The sequence below is a fragment of the Penicillium robsamsonii genome (assembly GCF_028829455.1).
Source record: "Penicillium robsamsonii strain IBT 29466 chromosome Unknown utg000003l_segment0_segment0, whole genome shotgun sequence".
Taxonomy (NCBI): Eukaryota; Fungi; Ascomycota; class Eurotiomycetes; order Eurotiales; family Aspergillaceae; genus Penicillium; species Penicillium robsamsonii.
In genome coordinates, this window is record NW_026643221.1 from 3,454,921 (window position 1) to 3,473,426 (window position 18,506).

The 18,506-nt window shown below is 47.8% G+C and overlaps 7 protein-coding genes across 7 annotated transcripts; 3 read left to right on the forward strand and 4 right to left on the reverse strand.

Moving 5' to 3' along the window:
- Positions 1–963: 963 nt before the first annotated feature.
- On the forward strand, positions 964–4,271 carry N7447_006029 (uncharacterized protein; the record flags this gene model as incomplete). Its single annotated transcript, XM_057230291.1, is given in 2 exon segments — positions 964–1,120; positions 1,132–4,271. 2 exon segments carry the CDS (start codon positions 964–966, stop codon positions 4,269–4,271), a joined length of 3,297 nt encoding a protein of 1,098 aa, XP_057085381.1.
- Positions 4,272–4,731: 460 nt separating this feature from the next.
- On the reverse strand, positions 4,732–5,755 carry N7447_006030 (peroxidase; the record flags this gene model as incomplete). Its single annotated transcript, XM_057230292.1, has 2 exons — positions 4,732–5,539; positions 5,649–5,755. 2 exons carry the CDS (start codon positions 5,753–5,755, stop codon positions 4,732–4,734), a joined length of 915 nt encoding a protein of 304 aa, XP_057085382.1.
- Positions 5,756–6,407: 652 nt separating this feature from the next.
- N7447_006031 (uncharacterized protein) lies at positions 6,408–7,085 on the reverse strand (the record flags this gene model as incomplete). Its single annotated transcript, XM_057230293.1, has 1 exon — positions 6,408–7,085. One exon carries the CDS (start codon positions 7,083–7,085, stop codon positions 6,408–6,410), a length of 678 nt encoding a protein of 225 aa, XP_057085383.1.
- Positions 7,086–7,338: 253 nt separating this feature from the next.
- On the reverse strand, positions 7,339–8,547 carry N7447_006032 (3-isopropylmalate dehydrogenase; the record flags this gene model as incomplete). The annotated part of the gene is made up of 4 exons (XM_057230294.1): positions 7,339–7,543; positions 7,592–7,910; positions 7,967–8,014; positions 8,076–8,547. 4 exons carry the CDS (start codon positions 8,545–8,547, stop codon positions 7,339–7,341), a joined length of 1,044 nt encoding a protein of 347 aa, XP_057085384.1.
- Positions 8,548–9,321: 774 nt separating this feature from the next.
- N7447_006033 (HSP70/90 family co-chaperone CNS1) lies at positions 9,322–10,709 on the forward strand (the record flags this gene model as incomplete). Its single annotated transcript, XM_057230295.1, has 3 exons — positions 9,322–9,604; positions 9,666–9,938; positions 9,994–10,709. The coding sequence occupies 3 exons, from the start codon at positions 9,322–9,324 to the stop codon at positions 10,707–10,709; spliced, it is 1,272 nt and encodes a 423-aa protein (XP_057085385.1).
- Positions 10,710–12,196: 1,487 nt separating this feature from the next.
- On the forward strand, positions 12,197–13,628 carry N7447_006034 (putative endo-1,4-beta-xylanase; the record flags this gene model as incomplete). The annotated part of the gene is made up of 5 exons (XM_057230296.1): positions 12,197–12,249; positions 12,308–12,464; positions 12,514–12,646; positions 12,703–12,816; positions 12,883–13,628. 5 exons carry the CDS (start codon positions 12,197–12,199, stop codon positions 13,626–13,628), a joined length of 1,203 nt encoding a protein of 400 aa, XP_057085386.1.
- Positions 13,629–13,840: 212 nt separating this feature from the next.
- N7447_006035 (DUF2841 domain-containing protein) lies at positions 13,841–15,387 on the reverse strand (the record flags this gene model as incomplete). The annotated part of the gene is made up of 4 exons (XM_057230297.1): positions 13,841–14,367; positions 14,421–14,606; positions 14,658–15,146; positions 15,195–15,387. The coding sequence occupies 4 exons, from the start codon at positions 15,385–15,387 to the stop codon at positions 13,841–13,843; spliced, it is 1,395 nt and encodes a 464-aa protein (XP_057085387.1).
- Between the last annotated feature and the right edge of the window lie 3,119 nt (positions 15,388–18,506).

Consider the following 18,506-nt stretch of genomic DNA (forward strand, 5'->3'; position numbering starts at 1 on the left):
GACGGGGCTTTGTTTTCCTCGACATGAAACTGTGACGAACCCAATTCTTTGGGCTATCAGCCACCGTCAAAGTGTCTTTGTGCTTCGAGTACTCTACCATGAAGTCCATGTAGTGATTTTCTCTGTGGCGCTATCAACCCTTTGATCCATGTATTCTTTTATGGTTTTTTCCGATCTTTGATTGAGTGATCCGGTCGCGTCTCCAAGTCTATTGGCACCCGCTGGCCCATACAATCTTTGGCCCATATGTTTCTTTTCACTCAGGGATTTCTGCCTTGATACTAATCGCTTCTGCACTTCGATGGGCATTTCTTAGAATTGAGTTAGGCTTACCCACCGCCAAGCAAGGTGGTACAACATCTCGTACCTGCACTAGACCCGGAACCTCAATCTATGTAACCTTCGACTTGATCAAAGATCTTCGGTGATACTCATGTTCTTTGTTTTGTGAAAGGAATCCCAGATCTACACTGCCGTTGATATTGGAAGTGCCTGTCTATTTTTACTCGATTCTTTGATATCATCTAGATTTGACCTCAACCAAGAAGTTATGGGCTAATGTGACAGATATAGAAATCCACCACGCTCATGCTGCTTTGGCCCTAACCTTGTTTGGATTGCTGAACCTTGACTGGAATCTAAATGCTTTGTCTATCAAGAAACAAGATGTTACCATGGGCATTCGATTCGGGGCGCTCGGGGTGTTCTTTCATCTCGTGCCTACTATCTACAATACGCCACTCTATTTCTTTCGGTTGGTAAATATGGCATTCACGCTGACATATTGGACAATGGATGTTCCTCGTTGTCCATTAAAGCGCTTGGTTCGCACCGTTTCGCCCTTTCGTTGATGGTTTCCAAGCACCTCCAATATAGGACACCCCAATATCAGAATATTGCCCTTGACTGAGCCCATCATGGCATTTTTCTAGACCGTGATCCCTTCACTGCCAGTTCATCAAGATGAGTAATCCTAACTCTCCGCTGGAGATTCCTCCCCTTTCCGATTTCCCAGCAAGGCCGGAGGACCTCGAGCATCCGCCGCCGCCCTTGCCTCTTTTCGATTTCACCCGTCTTCCTAATCCGCCTGACGACTGGTCTCATTTCAATATTAAATTCAGTAATATGCAGGGGGTCATAGTCGTGCCTTGAGGCTCCCGCAGGTGCAAGTGTTGTTGAAGCATTACTTCTGGGGAATGCATTATGAGGAATCGCACAAGACCTCCCAGACAACGAGAAAGCAGCCAACTCTTAAGGCCCAGCAGATGATTTTGTTCAAGCTCATCTACTACATGCAAGAACGTCATCGTCCGAAGACTTGGTTCGAAATGCTCAATGTTAACCGAGATTCTGGGCCACGACTCTTGAGATACGACCTCAATCCGCGCCCAAAGCCACTCAGTAGGTGGTACAATACTGCTCCGGATGTGAGCACACGTATCATGAATGCATATATACGCCCTATGGACGTGCCACCAGATATGCCCGACTACCTTGTTCAACAGTATATGTACTCAGCTGACAGCTTGTTCACACCACCCCCACCCCCACCACCTCCAGCGCCAACACTCCAGGTACAGCAAGAGGAAGTCCTTCGTATGCATCTGCTACAACACATGAACCCGGGAGTCGAATTTACACCGGCCTTCTCATTGACTGATCCGCCAGGTACGAAGATACCAGGTCCTGCGCCAGGCCAAAAACGAGGTGTAGATGAAGGGAAGGAATCTCGTAGCAAGCGCGCGAGACAAATTTCGCCCGGCGCTCCTGCTTACCGAGGTCGCCCTCGTTCTCCCACTCCACCGTTTCAAGAACCCGTCTTTGCGGCTGAGGATATCACAACTTTCACCTGGACGCCTAGTCTGGCACCTTCCTCTAAAGTGGCACCGATTGGAGTGCACCGTCTAAGCCCCATTACTCCGAAACCCCCACGCCCGGTTGACACGCGAAAAATTACAGACGCCATAGAACGAGCTGTGATGCAGATCGTGTATGCTGACTTGGACCGTGATCCCAGCATTCCGTCTACTGAAAAACCCGTTTGCCTCCGGACCGCCCAGTCCTACAGGGATCTGCTCTCGATGAAACTTGGAGCCTTCCCCACCACGTCGACTGTAAAGCTGTCGCCATTAACCTTCGATTGGGATCCAAATGGCAGATCATACCCGGTCCGTGGCCGCGGTCCTATCTGGGACTCTATGTCTTGTGCCACGGATGCTGTTATTGTAGCGGCGATGCTACTCGATGCTGGTTGTACCAAGATAGATCGCGCACACAATCGGGCAGCTGAGTTCAAACCTCTTGAAAAAGCATTCATCGAAGTGACAATGGCGAGCTGGGAGACCTTTGATGACAAGACTTCTATATTTGTGCGTGACGAGTGGCTCCGGATGTTCATCGATAGCTCAAGCGGCTTGAAGATGGGAGAACCGATTCCTCCTTGGGCAGTATGGTCGGCGGCCACAAGAAGCTTCGCTCAATTCCGCTATCACCACGTTGAGCGAGTGACCCCTTGCCACTGTCAGTTCGCCGTTCCGTTCTACAACTCTCACCAAGGGTCCTGCATTTTACCTGGCTACCAACAAGGTGATGAAAGAGGAGTAGATTTGCAAGAGTTGATCGAGCGATGTTTCTACCCACGAAAGTCTTTCAAATGTGATAAGTGTGGTGATCCGATGGGAGTTACTGGAGAACGAAAGATCGGTCAACTCCCACTGCGTCTGGTGATAACATCAGATATCAAGACGCGAATTAAAAATCACACAGAGAACCTCAAGTTTAATTACATAGACTATGAAGACAAGCAGCAGATCGCACACTATCGTTGGCTTGGCGGCATATATAACAACGAATCCCATGCTCGTTTATTCTGGACTGATACGAAACGAGGCGAGAAAGATCTTTCGAATATTATGATGTACGATAGCCAAGTCAATTCCGGGGTAATTGTCGGTGGAATTACATCATTTCAACCGGAAGAGAAAGTACCCCCTGAATGGTTTCACCGTAAGGCTATTCCTCTCATTTTCTATGAGCGCATCTTGAATCCCACCCCCGACCTTTTGGCAAAGGCCAACAACGCGATTCTTGAGCTGAACAATTGCGTGAGCGAGAACAAGAACGTTCTTGAAGAACACATCCCTTGGAAACCATCAATTCCTCTGCGACAGCCGGATTCATGGCCTCGTCTGCTTTCACACAACGGCGAACGCTTCAGCAGTTTCAACCCCAGCTGGGCAACACCGAACCCACCCCCCAAACCAACCATTGAAAAGCCTGCTGTACCCGATCTGCCCCTAAGTCACATTGATCCGGCACTGTTTGATCCATTAGTCATTGACCCAACACTCATTGATCCATTGCTTTTTTCCACAAACACACCTCCGGAATTCGACTTGTCCTCAATATTCACCGCGACGAGGCTTGAGAACCAAGTGAGCACCAAGCAAGAGGAACCTGAGGATGAGACCAATAGCCATATATTCCAGTCGATGCTGCAGGATCCGCGCTGGCTCGGTCAACATCCTGAAAGGTGGCCTTCAGGTCTACCTGGTGAGGAAGGAGTTTTGGATTTCCCCGAGCTGCCTATGTCTCCCCCAACGCCGCAATCGCCCCAACTAGGCAATTGCAGAGGCACTGGATGGTCAAATGCTACCATGCCAGATGCGGAGGAGGCTATGGCTGAGATTCGAAATCGACACTTTGACAGTACGCACGGTAATCAACTCAAGAGGTCCGCGATGGCAAACTACGCTATGGCGAAGCAGGTCTTAGATCCGATGCAGAAGCAGGCCCTACATTCAAAGAATATACATGAATTCAACTCGAGGAAGAGATATAGTGATGCAGAATCGGAGGAGAGGGAAAGAAACGAGGAGCGCCACCGACAGATGATAGAAAAGCAAAAGAAGCAGGATCAAGATCGAAAGAAAAGAGAGGAGCGGAAAAAACAAGAGGAGCTCGAACTAAAGAAGAGAGAGGAAGGGAAAGGGCAAATGGAGCTCGATAAGAAGAGAGAACAGGAAGAGCAAGATGAAAGTGAAGAATTGCCGGAGAAAGACCCGAAATGGACGAGAGAGGCATACTATAAACAGCAAAGACAACGGGAAGAACAGAAGAAGCAGATAGAGGCGACGCCGAAGATATCAAGAAGACGGGGACTAAGGAATTCGAGGAAGAAAGACAACGATCCGACATGGCAGCCTGGTGGTAGTGACAGTGACGCTGATGAGGATGAAGCTGATGAAGCTGAAGAAGATGAGCTGCCTTGATTTGTTATTATATTTTGTTTCATTTAGTTCATTTAATAACTATACACCATTGATACTAGTTCAACATAGCCATCTGCCAATCAGGGGGCTGTTATTTGATATACCCGAGGCCCGAGTTTGTATAATGCGAGATAGTACTCCGAAGTACATATTTAATATACATATAGTACCTTTCTACAGTAATAATTACTCCCTTTAATACAGAAGTCTACTTAGTAATATGGCATTTCCCCGCAGTCTCTACCCCAGACTCCCCAGATTTCCCCTTTCCCTCTTTTCTGTTTCTGTTTCATCCTTATAAATTCACTTCACCTACTAACAGATATCCAGTTATAATCACATTCTATGATCTATGATCTATTTACACATCCAAATCCTGCATTTTGCAGTCCCAGATCTACTAACGCAGTGGGGAATTAATCCAAAAACAAGGTAAGAAAAAAAACAAAAAGATGTCACTCTACAGACGCGCCCGGGGCGGGCCTGTAGCAGTGTTGCTCTTCTTCGGTGCCGAGACGTACCCACCAAGAGTGCCGTCGGTGTTGGTCACAGCTCCCTGAGCATCACGTCGGATACCAAGTTCAAGCAACTTGGCAAACACGTTGGCGAAGTGATCAAAGAACAATTCCTTATCCTCGGCATACCGCTGAACCCACGGGGCAAATGCCGGATCTGTCGAGAGCGCCATATCAGTCGGCAGCATCATCAACGGCTCCTCGTCCTCTTCGGCATCAGGATCCTCAAACACAAACTGTGTATTACCCGACGCCATCTTGCGAGGCTTCCAGTCAAGCTGGAGTAGCAATTTGAAGAAAGAGTTCGAGAACCGCGTGGGGTTGGTCACCCACGGGCCCTCGAATCCACTGCGGTCGCCGTGGCACCGACCCAGGTTGTGTCCGCCCGTCAGCGCTACAATCTCCTGGTCGTTGAATCCCATGCGGTTGAAGATGAACCGCAGGTGGTCGGCGCCCTGGGCTCCATCTGGCAACCGTCCGCGTGGTGGCAGCTTGCTGTCGTCGATCAGATCTGTTCGTCCGCCTTGCCAGGGGATATCGGGTCCACCCAGCTCCTTGATCGCCACTACGCCGGCCAGAGTCCACAAATCAGAGTACGTGATCCAGGGGTGCTTCTCTTTAATCGGCTCTAGGAATGCCCGTCCGTGCTGCAGACCGGCGTTGGCGGGATCGCCACCCTCGGCTTCGTACCGCATACCGGCTCCGTTGGAGCCACCGGTGTCGGTTTCGGCATCATATGTGCCAGACGAGTGCCTATTTAAGATCATGGTCAGCGACGTTGCATTGAAAAGGGCTTATCACCGCCGGTGATCCGAGGCCCCGACCGGGAAACGATAAGGCTTCGAGAATCGCATTTACTTACCATGCGAGGCGCACGAAGACGGGTCCTGCACTGCCATCATCATATCCGGGCTTCTTCAGGATGTCGGCGATGTCCTTGCGGACGGCTTCATAGTCGTGAGTGCTCATTGTTGGTCTCGGCCGATAAGGCGGTCCGAAGTAGATTTCTCGGGAAGAAATTGAACAAACTCAACGTCGTCGAGATGGATCCGTGGAATGGGTTCAAGTGAAAGGATTGAGGATCAGAAAGAGCAGAAGAAGAAAAGAAGAAGAAGAAGAAGAGCAGAAAGGGAATAGAAAAGAAGCAGAAAAAGGGACCCCCAGACTTTCCACATGGAAGTCGGTGGATCCCGCGGGCCGAATCAACCTGCGCCGATTGAAGATGCCGAGGTTGGACTTGGACGACATGCACTGTCTTGCTCTGTGATTGTGGCGACTATTTCCGATGCATTTCTCACTTCCGATGGTCTAGATTTCATACCCTTAAGTGATTCGCCTTACAATATCAGCTAAAACAAAATCACATTCGCCATCAAATGCCGATTCAGACCTCGGAACTCTAAAGCCGACTTGGACACTCAGATCTGATACTAATATTTAGGCAAATCCGATGCATATTACTATACTTTTGGCAATATACAGTTGAAATGGGTGTCATATTTGAGAAAAATCAGACCTCTTTTGCCCTTAAGGTCAGGGCTGAACAAAGAAAATGTTTCCAGTGAAAGCTGAAAGAAAACAAAGATTCATCATAGGAAACAATATGATACACTGAGAGAAATCAAATATCTACCTCATTGACAGTTTCATCTCTGCCCGCAATCTCATACTCTCCATCGCTCTCCCCCGCATCAACCTCAAACTCCCCATCAACGTTGTCATTCGGAGTCTCATTCTTCTTCACGCAAGCCCGCAACAGATCCCGCTCACGTTGTAAACGCACCACCTCCCCTCGCGTCTCTCGTAGGGAAATTGTCAGCTTCCGCGCCTTCGTCTGATACGTGCGACCCAGTCCATCCGCCTGTCCGGCCAATCGCGAATACTTCTTCCGGATCCACTTCCTCTCTTTGCGCAGTCCGCGAACCTGTCGATCGAGCAAGTGTCGATACTTCACGTCCGTGTCGCGGATTGTCTGGATCACCTTGTCGATCACGCCTGTATGCTTTGCCTGTAGTGTGCCTTCTTCGGAGTACTTTGCGATGCTTATAAATGTGGCGCAGATATCGGCCGCGATTGATGCCATCAACTCGCCTTTCATGGTGGAGGTTTGTTGTTCTAGGTTTTCGAGACGTAGAGCACAGGATCCTGGTGTGCTTGGTATCTGGATTGGTTGGTGCGGTGCCATCGCTGGTGTAGATGGGGTGTTCTGGGTGTTCGGGTTTTGGGCTGACATGTTGAGTGTGCGGTTAGACTCGTGTTGTGACGAAGCTCCAGGCTTGGGAGGTGGGTTTGTAGACATGGGGAGGAGCAAGAATGGAGGAAGAATGAAAATCTCTCAGATGATGCCAATGTAATTATAATCTGAGAAGAATATGAAAATCATGTAATGTATTATCTAAAGTTCTTTCAACCCCAGTTTTCAGCTAACAAACATTGCCTTTGATCGATTTCTTCTCTTTATCATTGATCAGTTTGATGCATATGTTTGGGGCTTCGTCCTTTGAAGCACTCATTGATACATAATCAAATCATATGTTCCAACGTTTCATACTTTATAGTGCAGACACAATCGCATCGCCAACTTCTTTAGTCCCAGCCTTACCCCCAAGGTCAGACGTCCGAATCCCAGAGTCCAACACTTTGCGCACCGCATCCTCCACACGCTGAGCCTCATCTTCCATGCTCAAAGAGTATCGGAACATAAGTGCGACGCAGAGGATCATCGCAACCGGATTTGCAATATTTTGTCCCGCAATACTATAGCAAAGTTAGAACAGCCCTTCTAATCATGTTTTTGGCACTTACGTCGGAGCAGATCCATGTGTAGGCTCGTACAGCCCGTAAGGTCGTGTCTTCAGCGTCTTATCCCCAGGCAGACCGTTGAGACTGGCACTCGGCAATACACCCAGTGTACCCACAATAGACCCAGCTTGGTCAGAGATCATGTCGCCAAAGGTATTGTCAGCCAGGATAACGCCATTCAGGGATCGCGGGTTTGTTGCTAGAATCAATGACGCAGAGTCCGCCAGTTGGTGCACCAATTTCACCTGTGGGTACTCGGCTGCCATAGTCTTGTCCACTACCCGGCGCCAGAGTCGTGAAGAAGCTAGTACATTTGCCTTGTCTAGTGAGATCACAGGCCAGGGGGGTTGTGTCGCAGTGCCACTTCAGCGGATAGACGTGTGACTCGTTGGATCTCGGCTTCGGAGTAGCCCCATTCGTCCATCGCTGTAGTAGAAGAAAAAGGTTAGATCGCGATTCAATACAGCTGGATCTCAGCCCAACTCACCGTATGTTTCTTCTTCCACCTTGCGGCCAAAGTAGGCACCTCCGCAGTTCTCGCGAACGACAACGAAATCAACACCTTCAATAACCTCTTGCTTGAACGGGCTGAATTCCTTGGCGATAGAGGCACTCGGCGATGTAGAACAGCATGGGCGTAGGTTTGCATAAATATCCATGGCTTTACGTATTTGGAGTAGCCCTCCCTCGGGACCATCAAGGCCACGACGTTGATTATCCCATTTCGGTCCTCCAACTGCAGCGAAGAGCACTGCATCTGAGTCCAGAGCAGCCTGCTTGACTTCTTCAGTCACAGACTTGCCATAAGCGTCAATGCTGCAACCTCCAATCAACTCCTGCCGCAGTTCAAACTTGCGTTCGGGTGTCTCAAAGACCTTCAGGACCTTGACAGCTTCGGCCATGATTTCCGGGCCGATGCCGTCGCCGGGTAGGACGAGGATGTTGAAGGTTTTGGCCATGGTACTGTGATATTTGTTGTTACAAAGGAGTATTTGGGATAAATCAATGAGTTTATACCATCGGCACTCAGGACTATATATAGCCTATATCGGAGCTCGGTCTTTCACCCGACTGATGCGGGGTTTGATTTGGTCGGGTTTTCGCCGACAACATAGCCTCCGATGTGCGGAGATCTGTCACAGGGCTAAGGAGGCATGTAGTCTAATTCCTGTGGGGCTGTCTTTGTGGGTACATAGTATATAAGATGAGGCTGAGGTTTCCGGTACTGCTACTAGGTAGTATTGTCATTGCATAGTAGAATAGCTTCTCGGGTATCAAACAGTGTAATATATGCCTTGTTTCTTGTTATAGGAGGTTTTTGATAGAACTATTCCAATAGTGAAGCAAATATGGTGGAATATAACCCAACGGCAACAAATTGATAGACTGCCAACCTTAGAAGGCTATCAAAAGTTGAGGCCTGAGGCACTACATGGCTCTCCACATGCAATTGTCAGACTAGAAACATCCAGTACATCGTGGAATGTTTGATTTTAAACCAAAAAAAATCTTCCTATAGTTGTTTACCTCTTTTTGATTCATTTCCTTCTTGGCAAATAATAATCTTACATCTTTAAATATCATTACATTCCGACTAATCCGGTAATAGGGCTTAGGGCCGACCAGTCCCCCTCCTGTTTGCATTGTTTGCAGTGTGGGCATCATTTCTAAGCATCTGGACGATCTCCAAATCTCCGAAAGTGCAATACATTTTCCCGTGACGAACCCTCAAGATGGCGCGCGTCGAAGAACTTCCAGATGACTTTGATGAGGCACTTGATCTCAACAAGGCTCCACCCGAGGTCGCCCAGCCTGGGTTTGACTTCTTCGCTCCTACAAATGAAATTCCCTTCCCAATCAACGAGGAGGGACTGAAGGCACGCCAAACCGATCCCAATGCACCTGAACTTCCCCCGGCTATTGCGGCCGTTCAGTCGCATTCTTCAGAGGAGTTGATAGCAATGATGAATAAAACTCCTCTGTTCATGACCGACATTGAGAATGCAGGCGACGAGAGTACGTTAGATCATTCCTTGAATAGGGTCGTTTCATTTGACTAACATATATGGGTTTGTAGAGGGTGAAAACGTGCTCCTAGATGCCCTGCAGGCTCTGCAGAACGAAGGTACCAGGGGTGAGGTTGCGAACAGCTTCAAGGGACAAGGCAATGAAGCCGTACAGGAACTGAAGTGGATTGACGCCAAGGAGTTTTACACAAAGGCTATTGCTGTCATCAACGCCAAGGTTGATAAGTGGGAGGCACCCGAAGATCCTGTGGAAGAGGCGGCGCTGTTGCGCAAGTTGGAAGAGGCATCTTACATCAACCGGGCATTGTGCAACTTGGAACTAGGTATGTCTTATCGTCCTGGCTGTACGGAACATTGGCTAATATATTTCCTCTGCAGGAAACTACCGTACTTGTACTCTCGACTGTGCTGCCGCTCTGAAGTTCAACCCCAAAAACGTGAAGGCCTTCTATCGCTCCTCGCTGGCACTTTTCAAGTTGGACAAAATCGCCGAGGCCGAAGATTCTGTAACCCGAGGATTGGCAATTGACCCACAAAGTAAGGCTCTTCAAGAGTCTGCCAAAAAGATTGCCGAGCGCAAGGCCCTTTTGGAGCGTGCTGCCGCGAGGAAGAGAGCCGAAGAAGAAACGGCGCGCAAGAAGAATATGGTCCTCAGCACAGCTCTGCGTGCCCGTATGATCAGAACCCGCAAAACCGATCAGCCTCCTGATTTGGAAGATGCCAGGATCCGCCTAGTCCCTGATCCTCTCTCGCCAGAGAGCACAATCGAGTTCCCGGTCGTTTTCCTCTATCCCATGGATGCCCAGTCAGACTTTATCAAGTCGTTCTCGGAGATGAACGCGATCGAGGACCATTTGGATTACATCTTCCCCCTTCCTTGGGATACCAAGAAGGAATACACCATCGAAGGTGTTGAATGCTATATGCAGACTGTCACTGGTGGTTTGATCAAGGCTGGCAAGAAGCTGCCTTTATTACAGATTCTTTCTGGTGGTAAGGTCGAGGTTGTGGATGAGATTGTCACCATCAATATCGTGCCTCTTTCCAAGACCAGTAAATACATTGCGGAGATGAAGGCTCGGAAGACTGGCTGAGCGGCATTTCATTAATTTGAAGCCGCCCCCCAATTTCGAACCGATCCCGTGCATTTCTATGGAATTTGCGTCCACAAAATCATCACACCGATGGGAGGGGTGCTACCCCCTGCCCATCGACCTGATGGTCTGGATTTGGCTACAGCGGTGGTACCTAACCGCTGTTGACTCTGGCCTCTGGTCCTACCACGGAGCAACATGACGTTATAAAATCTGATACCCCTTCAAAGCGCCAGCCTTGTGTACATAGACGCATTTTCAGATTCTCATAGATATCATTGAGGCGTTTCCGCCTCCTCTGGAAGCTAAAGGTCCTGTGGGCCATTGATCATAATCCAACTCCAAGACCAAGTGGAAATCTTCGTACATGTAGGCTCAGATCGATCGTAGCTGCTATATGAATGACATTGGTTGTGCAATATGGATCGCAATTTGCATCGCATATTGATGATAAATATGCAGGGTCTCCGGGCACATTGATATGGAAAAGATCGGAAGGAAAGTCAGGAAAGCTGAAAATTGAGGATTTGATGTCTTCACTCTCAAACTACTACTTTCTGTTTCCAGCATCTCTTTCATGTTCTGGTCTGGGATGTCGGATGAAGTCGGCAAAGGGGCAATAGCCGATCGTGCCAAGCTCATAGGCAATACCCTAGAAATATAGCTGAATCTAGATGTTCACTGTCATACACGCATGCACCACAGGAAAACGAGTTCCGGCAATATGTCTGTCGCCGCACAGCATATGCTTTCAGGAAAACAACTGGGCGTGTGACGGTTTGAGGGTTTCCCCGAAGCTTCAAATCGCGTTCGCTGCACTTTTCAATGGGCTAATTAAGCCGAGTCGGAGGAAATCCTGTCCGGTATACATTGATCGTATGGTGTATGCTCAGCGCTAACGTAGGTTCATCTAAAAGAGGGGATGGCCTGTCTAGCCTGAATCGTGGGAAACATGTTCATCCCGGCCTACCAAGTTGATTCTGATTCGCCAAGCTATACTCGAGAAGGGGAAAAAGAGTGGACGTGAAGATTCCCCGGATTTGTGGAAGTGGAGATCGAATTTACCCGGTCATCTTTTAGTCCTTTCTTCAGCTTCACTTCCGGAGAGTTTGACGCGCCATTTTTTGCCGTGAAGAAAATACGGAATTTGCTCCGTCATCCGTCTTTACCCCGTCCACCATGTGGCGTCCGGCCCAGTGTCTGTTTCCCTGGCTAAAGCGATGAATTTCATGCACGAATTCGTGCTCTTAGGCATCTAAGCAGCGACCTAGCCCATTTAACTATTTCAAAAGGCCGCGACAACTAGTTACGCCACGGGCTATCGGCCCGTAAAATATGAAAACTACCGAGCCACGGGGGAGATGCTGAAAATGCCCCTGACAATTTAGCTGTCGCTGTGTAGCTCCGGCTATAAAAAGAGCTTGATCCTTTCAATTCCTCATTTCAGGTCTAGGATAAATTCAAAAATCGGCGTTGATTACCTCGTCATGGTTCACTATTCCACTATTGCCCTGGCATTGGCCAGTGTTCTTCCTCAACTGTATGCTTCACCTTTCAATTCCCATAAATTAACAGTGGTTGATATCTATTTCTTATAGGACCCAAGGAGCTGGATTGCACAATGCTGCTGTTGCGAAGGGAAAGCTATACTTCGGATCAGCCACGGATAACCCCGAGTTGACTGATGCCCCATACCTTGCCCAATTGAGCAACACAGACGACTTTGGTCAAATCACTCCCGGCAATTCGCAGAAGGTTAGACAAGTCCTATCGTGCTATTCAGGTCCTCGCTAATCATCGCTAGTGGGATTCAATCGAGCCATCTCAAAACACCTTCTCATATACCAAAGGAGATGTCGTTGCCGACCTTGCTGCTGCAAATGGCCAAAAGCTGCGATGCCATACTCTGGTCTGGCATAGCCAATTGCCCAATTGGGGTAAGTTTTGTTATCTTGCGTGTCTTTGCCTAAATAGTGGTCTAATTAGTAAATAGTCTCAAGTGGCACATGGACCAACGTGACTCTAATTGCTGCCATGAAGAACCATATCACCAACGTGGTGACTCACTACAAGGGCAAATGTTATGCTTGGGATGTTGTCAACGAAGGTAAGCCATAAGTCATACATATGGTAATGAATGATATTATCAAATAGCTAATACCTAGTTTGCTAGCTCTCAACGAGGACGGCACCTATCGTGACAGTGTCTTCTATCGAACCATCGGCGAAGCATACCTCCCCATCGCGTTCGCCGCCGCTGCTGCCGCAGACCCAGACACCAAGCTCTACTACAATGACTACAATATCGAATCGCCCGGTGCCAAGTCAACCGGTGCCCAAAGAATCGTCAAGCTCGTACAGCAGTACGGAGCCAAGATCGATGGTGTCGGCCTACAGGCACACTTCATTGTCGGCAGCACCCCTAGCCAGAGCGCACAGACTAGCAATTTGGCCGCGATTACAGCCCTGGGAGTCGAGGTTGCCTATACCGAACTTGACATCCGTATGACTCTGCCATCAACTGCTGCCTTGCTCACCCAGCAGTCTTCCGATTACAAAAATACCGTTGCGGCGTGTATTGCAAATGCCAAATGTATCGGCATTACTATTTGGGATTACACTGACAAGTACTCTTGGGTTCCTAGCACATTCGATGGTGAGGGTGATGCACTCCCTTGGGATGCGAACTTGGTGAAGAAGCCCGCCTATGCGGGTATCTTGGCTGGTCTGGGTGTAACTCCCGACACTACCGCTACTGCTACCACTACCTTTGTTACTGTCACAACTACTTCCAGTGGTGGTGGTGCTACTGGCGCCCCTCTCTACGGTCAATGTGGTGGCAAGAACTGGACTGGAAGCACAACTTGCGCCAGCGGAACCTGTAAAGTCGCCAGTGAATGGTACTCGCAGTGCCTGTAGTTAGTTCTACAGGGCAATGATTCATAGTGCTGAAGGGAAACTAGGTCGACGTGTGTTCATCCACTTTTGTATTTCTCTAGATCTTTTTTTTTTCCCCCTCAAAGTCAGGATCAATTGATTACAAGTTCAAGTTGTCTCGCTTCATTGCAACCCGAACAAAATTCATTATCGTAAAAAAGACATTATGTGTGCTCCGGCCCATGCTTAAGCGCTCAATAGTTGAAATAGTAGGGGTGGCCGTATGGCATCATTGGTTCTGTCGACAAGTTGCCTGTCGAGGTCTGGGTGATTGGAACACCTGTATCATGAGACAAATCAGGTGTACCATAGAACTCCATCGGTGTTGGTTGAATTCCAGAAACACCAGGGTATGGATAGTGCGCGAGGCTAACGGGACGTGTCTGATCGATCAAATGCGTCCCAGCAGATAGTGGTTCGTGTTTTGGTCGCAATTCCAACGATGGTGCTGACATGGTTGTAGCAGGGCCGGCGGGCTGGTATTGCATGTTTGGGCTCATGTGCATTGCTGGGTTATAGGGATGGGAAGGATTGTATGATGGAGCGCTTGGGAGGTCTCCGGAGGTGGCTCTGGTTATATCGATGCCAGATATTCCGTCGCTGGACTCGGACTCGACGGTATTATGGGAAGGGCCTGGTTCGGTTGGCGAGCTTTGTCCGCTGGATGTGTCTTCTGCTATTTGAGGGAGATTGGTGCGAGCTATACACACGTGTTTCCCGTCTGATATCTGTCAGCCTTTGAGGGTTTACAAGATAATGGGGGCAAGTATGTACCTGAAACCCCATCGAGAAATCTTTCCTCCTCCTCACGAACTCGATATGCTTCGTCCAAGATTTGTAAACGCTCGACTGGGAGAATTTGACGACGAATGGGTTGATCGCATTGTTTTAATCTGGCTGCTGTGATTCCGTGGGTTTTGCGCATCTCGGTGAGAATGTATACCAAAAGTCGAATGCGCTCTGATCATTGTCAGCATGGTAGGATATTCAGAATGATAGTTCTTTTCTTACCAACTTTTGGAAGATGATCCGGCTCTCTGTGGCTCACTCCACGTGGCCACCACGGTGGCTTAGTTGCCTCCGGATCGAGCTGTTGAGTCCTCCCTTCCACGATCTTCCGTCCATTGTATGGGTAATTAACTTGTTTGCGCGGTTCGACTAATTTGATGTAGGCTTTTGCGATAATTCGGCAGTTTGTTTGTTGCAAGTTTTGAAATATTTTCTCATAGTAGAGTCGCATAAGACCCCTCTCTTTTACAGAGATTGTGGTTTTTTGCTGAGAGGCCAAGTTGAGGCTCCGACCTCCAAAATTCTTCTTCTTAGGTTGTGGGCTGGGTTGTAGAGACCAGGACTCGCTGGATTGCCATATTGTCGGCCGGAATGCGGACTCTGGTTGACCTAGACCTGACGGTCTCTGTTGACTACCTAAGCTCATTCCACTATATGCGACGGACTCCTGCGATTGAGCCCCGCTAGAAGGCACTTGGACCTCGGGAGAAACTTTCCAGGTCAGTAAAACACATCATGTGGGGTCAATAGAAACCTTACCTTGAGAATGTGTGTGGGTTTCTCTCGACATCGCCACTGCTCGGAGGAATTCACCGGTGACCCGAGGAGAAAGGATGGTCTGACGACTCTCCGAAATGGACTCGGAGGCCCTTTGGCAAAGATTCCCATCCCTATCGATGTAGATCATAGCAAAATGGGTATATTCATGTTCCTCTGGCGATTGCCTAGACATCTTTTCCAGGGGGCCTGGCTAGGGTCAGCTCTGTCGAGGTCGATCACATGAACAGGATGTAAATACCCTATGGCATGGACCCAAAAGGCTGACCCCAGATTTTGTACGAGCAAACTTGTCAAGTTTACCTCCCAAGTCACAAAGGGGAGAAGAAGTGGGGTTTCTATAAGAAATTTGGGAGAGAAGCAAAAGACCATATGCTGCGACTTTCGTCATACACAATATCAATGCTCGCCAGCTTGCGACTGCCGATCAGTGAGTACCGAAGGAGATGATGGTGCTTACGCATAAATTTATAAACAGCTGGGCCTTTTCGGCTCCGACACTCCCTCCATATGTATAGCAGCTAACTATAGCGCGTCGAAAGTGGAGAGACCCAACTGCAAACAAACCCCTGTGGAGAATAGGAAAGGATGGATCTACAAAGCACCAAAACTAATACAGTATCGAAACAGACAGCGGAGTATTTTAGGGCCTGATCTCAATCCGGAATTTGTTTCCCTATTACTGGCCTATCACAATCTCGGTGTATAGCCACAGGTGAATTCCCCGAACATCTATCTGAACTTGACATTGCAAGCTCTGTTTTGTATTCAATTGTATATCGACGACTATTTCATTTAGAGGTAATTAAGCCATTTCCACTCCAAACACTCAGTCCATTCAATCATGCGTAGAGCATGCTACGGAGTACTCCGTATATGTCTGGTAATATCATACCCTAGCCGCACAATAAGAAACCTAGAAAACCGTGCTGCTGCATGCGAATAATAATCAGCCCCAAGGCCCTTGTGAGACGTGATAATGAATATCAATTGGTATTTTGATATTCGGTGGACCAATAACAGGAAGAATGGATAAATAGCCCACTACTCTCGGTGTACATCACACACCCATATTCTAGACCAGCATCAGACATGAATAGAAAAAAATGTCATGGAAAATGAAATAATGATCGGCGGGACGTTTTGAGGCGGATTCTACCCATCTGGTTGCCTTGCGCCCAATATTCCGAAGTTGTACCTTTGTACGGAGTATACATCTCCTTGCTTGTAACCTCACGGATTAATCCGCAGAATGAGAATACTGACCAAAGTGCTGGATCATACTGTTTACTGTAAGATACGTGATGATGCATAGGGGATGCCCGATATCTCTCCATATCTCAGGGTTTGTGCATATGAAGCTTTATTTGACCAATGCACTATGTTGTCATAAGTGGCTGGTGGAATACGAAGTTTATTAAACAAAAACGGAAACTGTCATCAGTGGCTGGTGGAATACGAAGTTTATTAAGCAAACACCGAAGCCACCTAGCAATTCCTATATTTACCGGCCGAGCGGGATTAGCTCGGTCTCGCCTGAAAAACCTCAACTTCACGGCCGGGATAATTGGATCGACACCCTAAAATGGGGTTCTGGGATTGGCAGATTAAAGAATGCGATCCAATATGGAATGAGCCACGGTTCAATTTGCCACCCGTATTTCCCATACGATCTGGTATAGCACTAGTATGGACTAGATGTATGGATTTTATAGATTGCCTAATTTGGACTTGACTTATTCACAAACAATTCTAGAATGCACGATAAGATCAATTCTTGGATGTTTCCCTGTGGAGAAAAAGAAAAGTGTATCTGTTCGTCCCTCGAGGCTTCAGAGCATATTAATTCTGCTTTCAAAAAGCCGCTGACGTGCAAAGGCAATAAATCATACCGGAGAACATCCAGCTGACAAGTCCGAGTTTAAATGAGCGTCACGCCTCAGCCACATGGGCATCTTGAAATGATAGATGTCCCACGGTAAATCGACGGGAATGAGATTGAGTTTAGAGTTTGGACTTATCCCTGGGTAACATCTATTGGACTAGATACTCTCATGAGATCTTGGCAGGCTAAGGGGCTGGCAATCCACGCCATTTCCCAGCCCCATTATCCTATTCGCACGAATTGCGCATATCCGACTTGCATTTCCTGGAAATCGGGACTCCTAATCTACCCTGTGGCGTCCAGATGACGCTTCACCGTGGCCCACAATCCCCTTTCTAGCGTGCTGCATATACGTGCAGACTATGCATGCACAACCGTGGTCTAAGTATACTTATCCAATTGATCTAAGCACAAAATTCTCAACCTTTGGGTTTGTTCACACCCATCTTCTAACCATGGTTCTGTTTATCCCCTGCTCCTAAACCCTGCACCATATCACATGCCTTTGTGGTAGAGTTCAGAGACATTGATTGACTATAAGTGAAATTCACGGAGGATCGTCTAGAAATATAGTACTTGATGTGTCGTTTGGTAATTCCTGACATGTCAGTGTTGGTTAGTTTGTAATCCTTCGTAGAATTATACATAGTACGGAGTAGGTTGTACTCCGTATGCAGGCCGTAATATTTAAACCCCCTTTGTCATGTATGAACGGTGTGCCCAATGCCCCATGATTCAAGGGGACCGTGAATACTGATCGCCGCAGTATACGTGCCAAGCAGTTGCTGGCAAATACATACATACCTAGTTGTACAAAGCACTAGCCTCTTTTAGGAAAGAACATTTTAGTACGGAGTGCGCTCCCTAACTAGTTATGACATCCTTACTGCGGGACTCGGCTATCTTAAGTCCGTGGACAACGTTTTTTCCGGCACCCCCGTATATGTGAGCCGTCGGTCTAGAATAAGGAAAAGTCCAACAACAGTAAGAATAAGAATCATACCTCAATATCATGTGATAAATAATATGGCGGTAAGAGGATGATTGCATGCGTGGTGGTGTAATGAGAGACTGAAAGTCGTTATGCCGCAAAAGAAATTCAGAGGGAAGCAGTCTGTTATCGAAGCTGGCAGAGCCCATGGGTCAGTTTTGACAGTTTACACTTGAATAATGTATTTATATCGTTTAGCTTTTTGGTCATACTATTTCCCACGAGTATTCCGCAGTTGTCTGGACCATATTTCCACACACCTGGCTAGAAAGGAAAACGGGCAAAAAGATATGGTAGCAATATCTTTATAACTAGTTACAGCGTCTCTGATATCATCTCAACCTAATTTAATATATATTGAGACTATTCAATTCGTATGTCGTCAAATACAGGGGAATCATAAGCCGGTTGTATATTA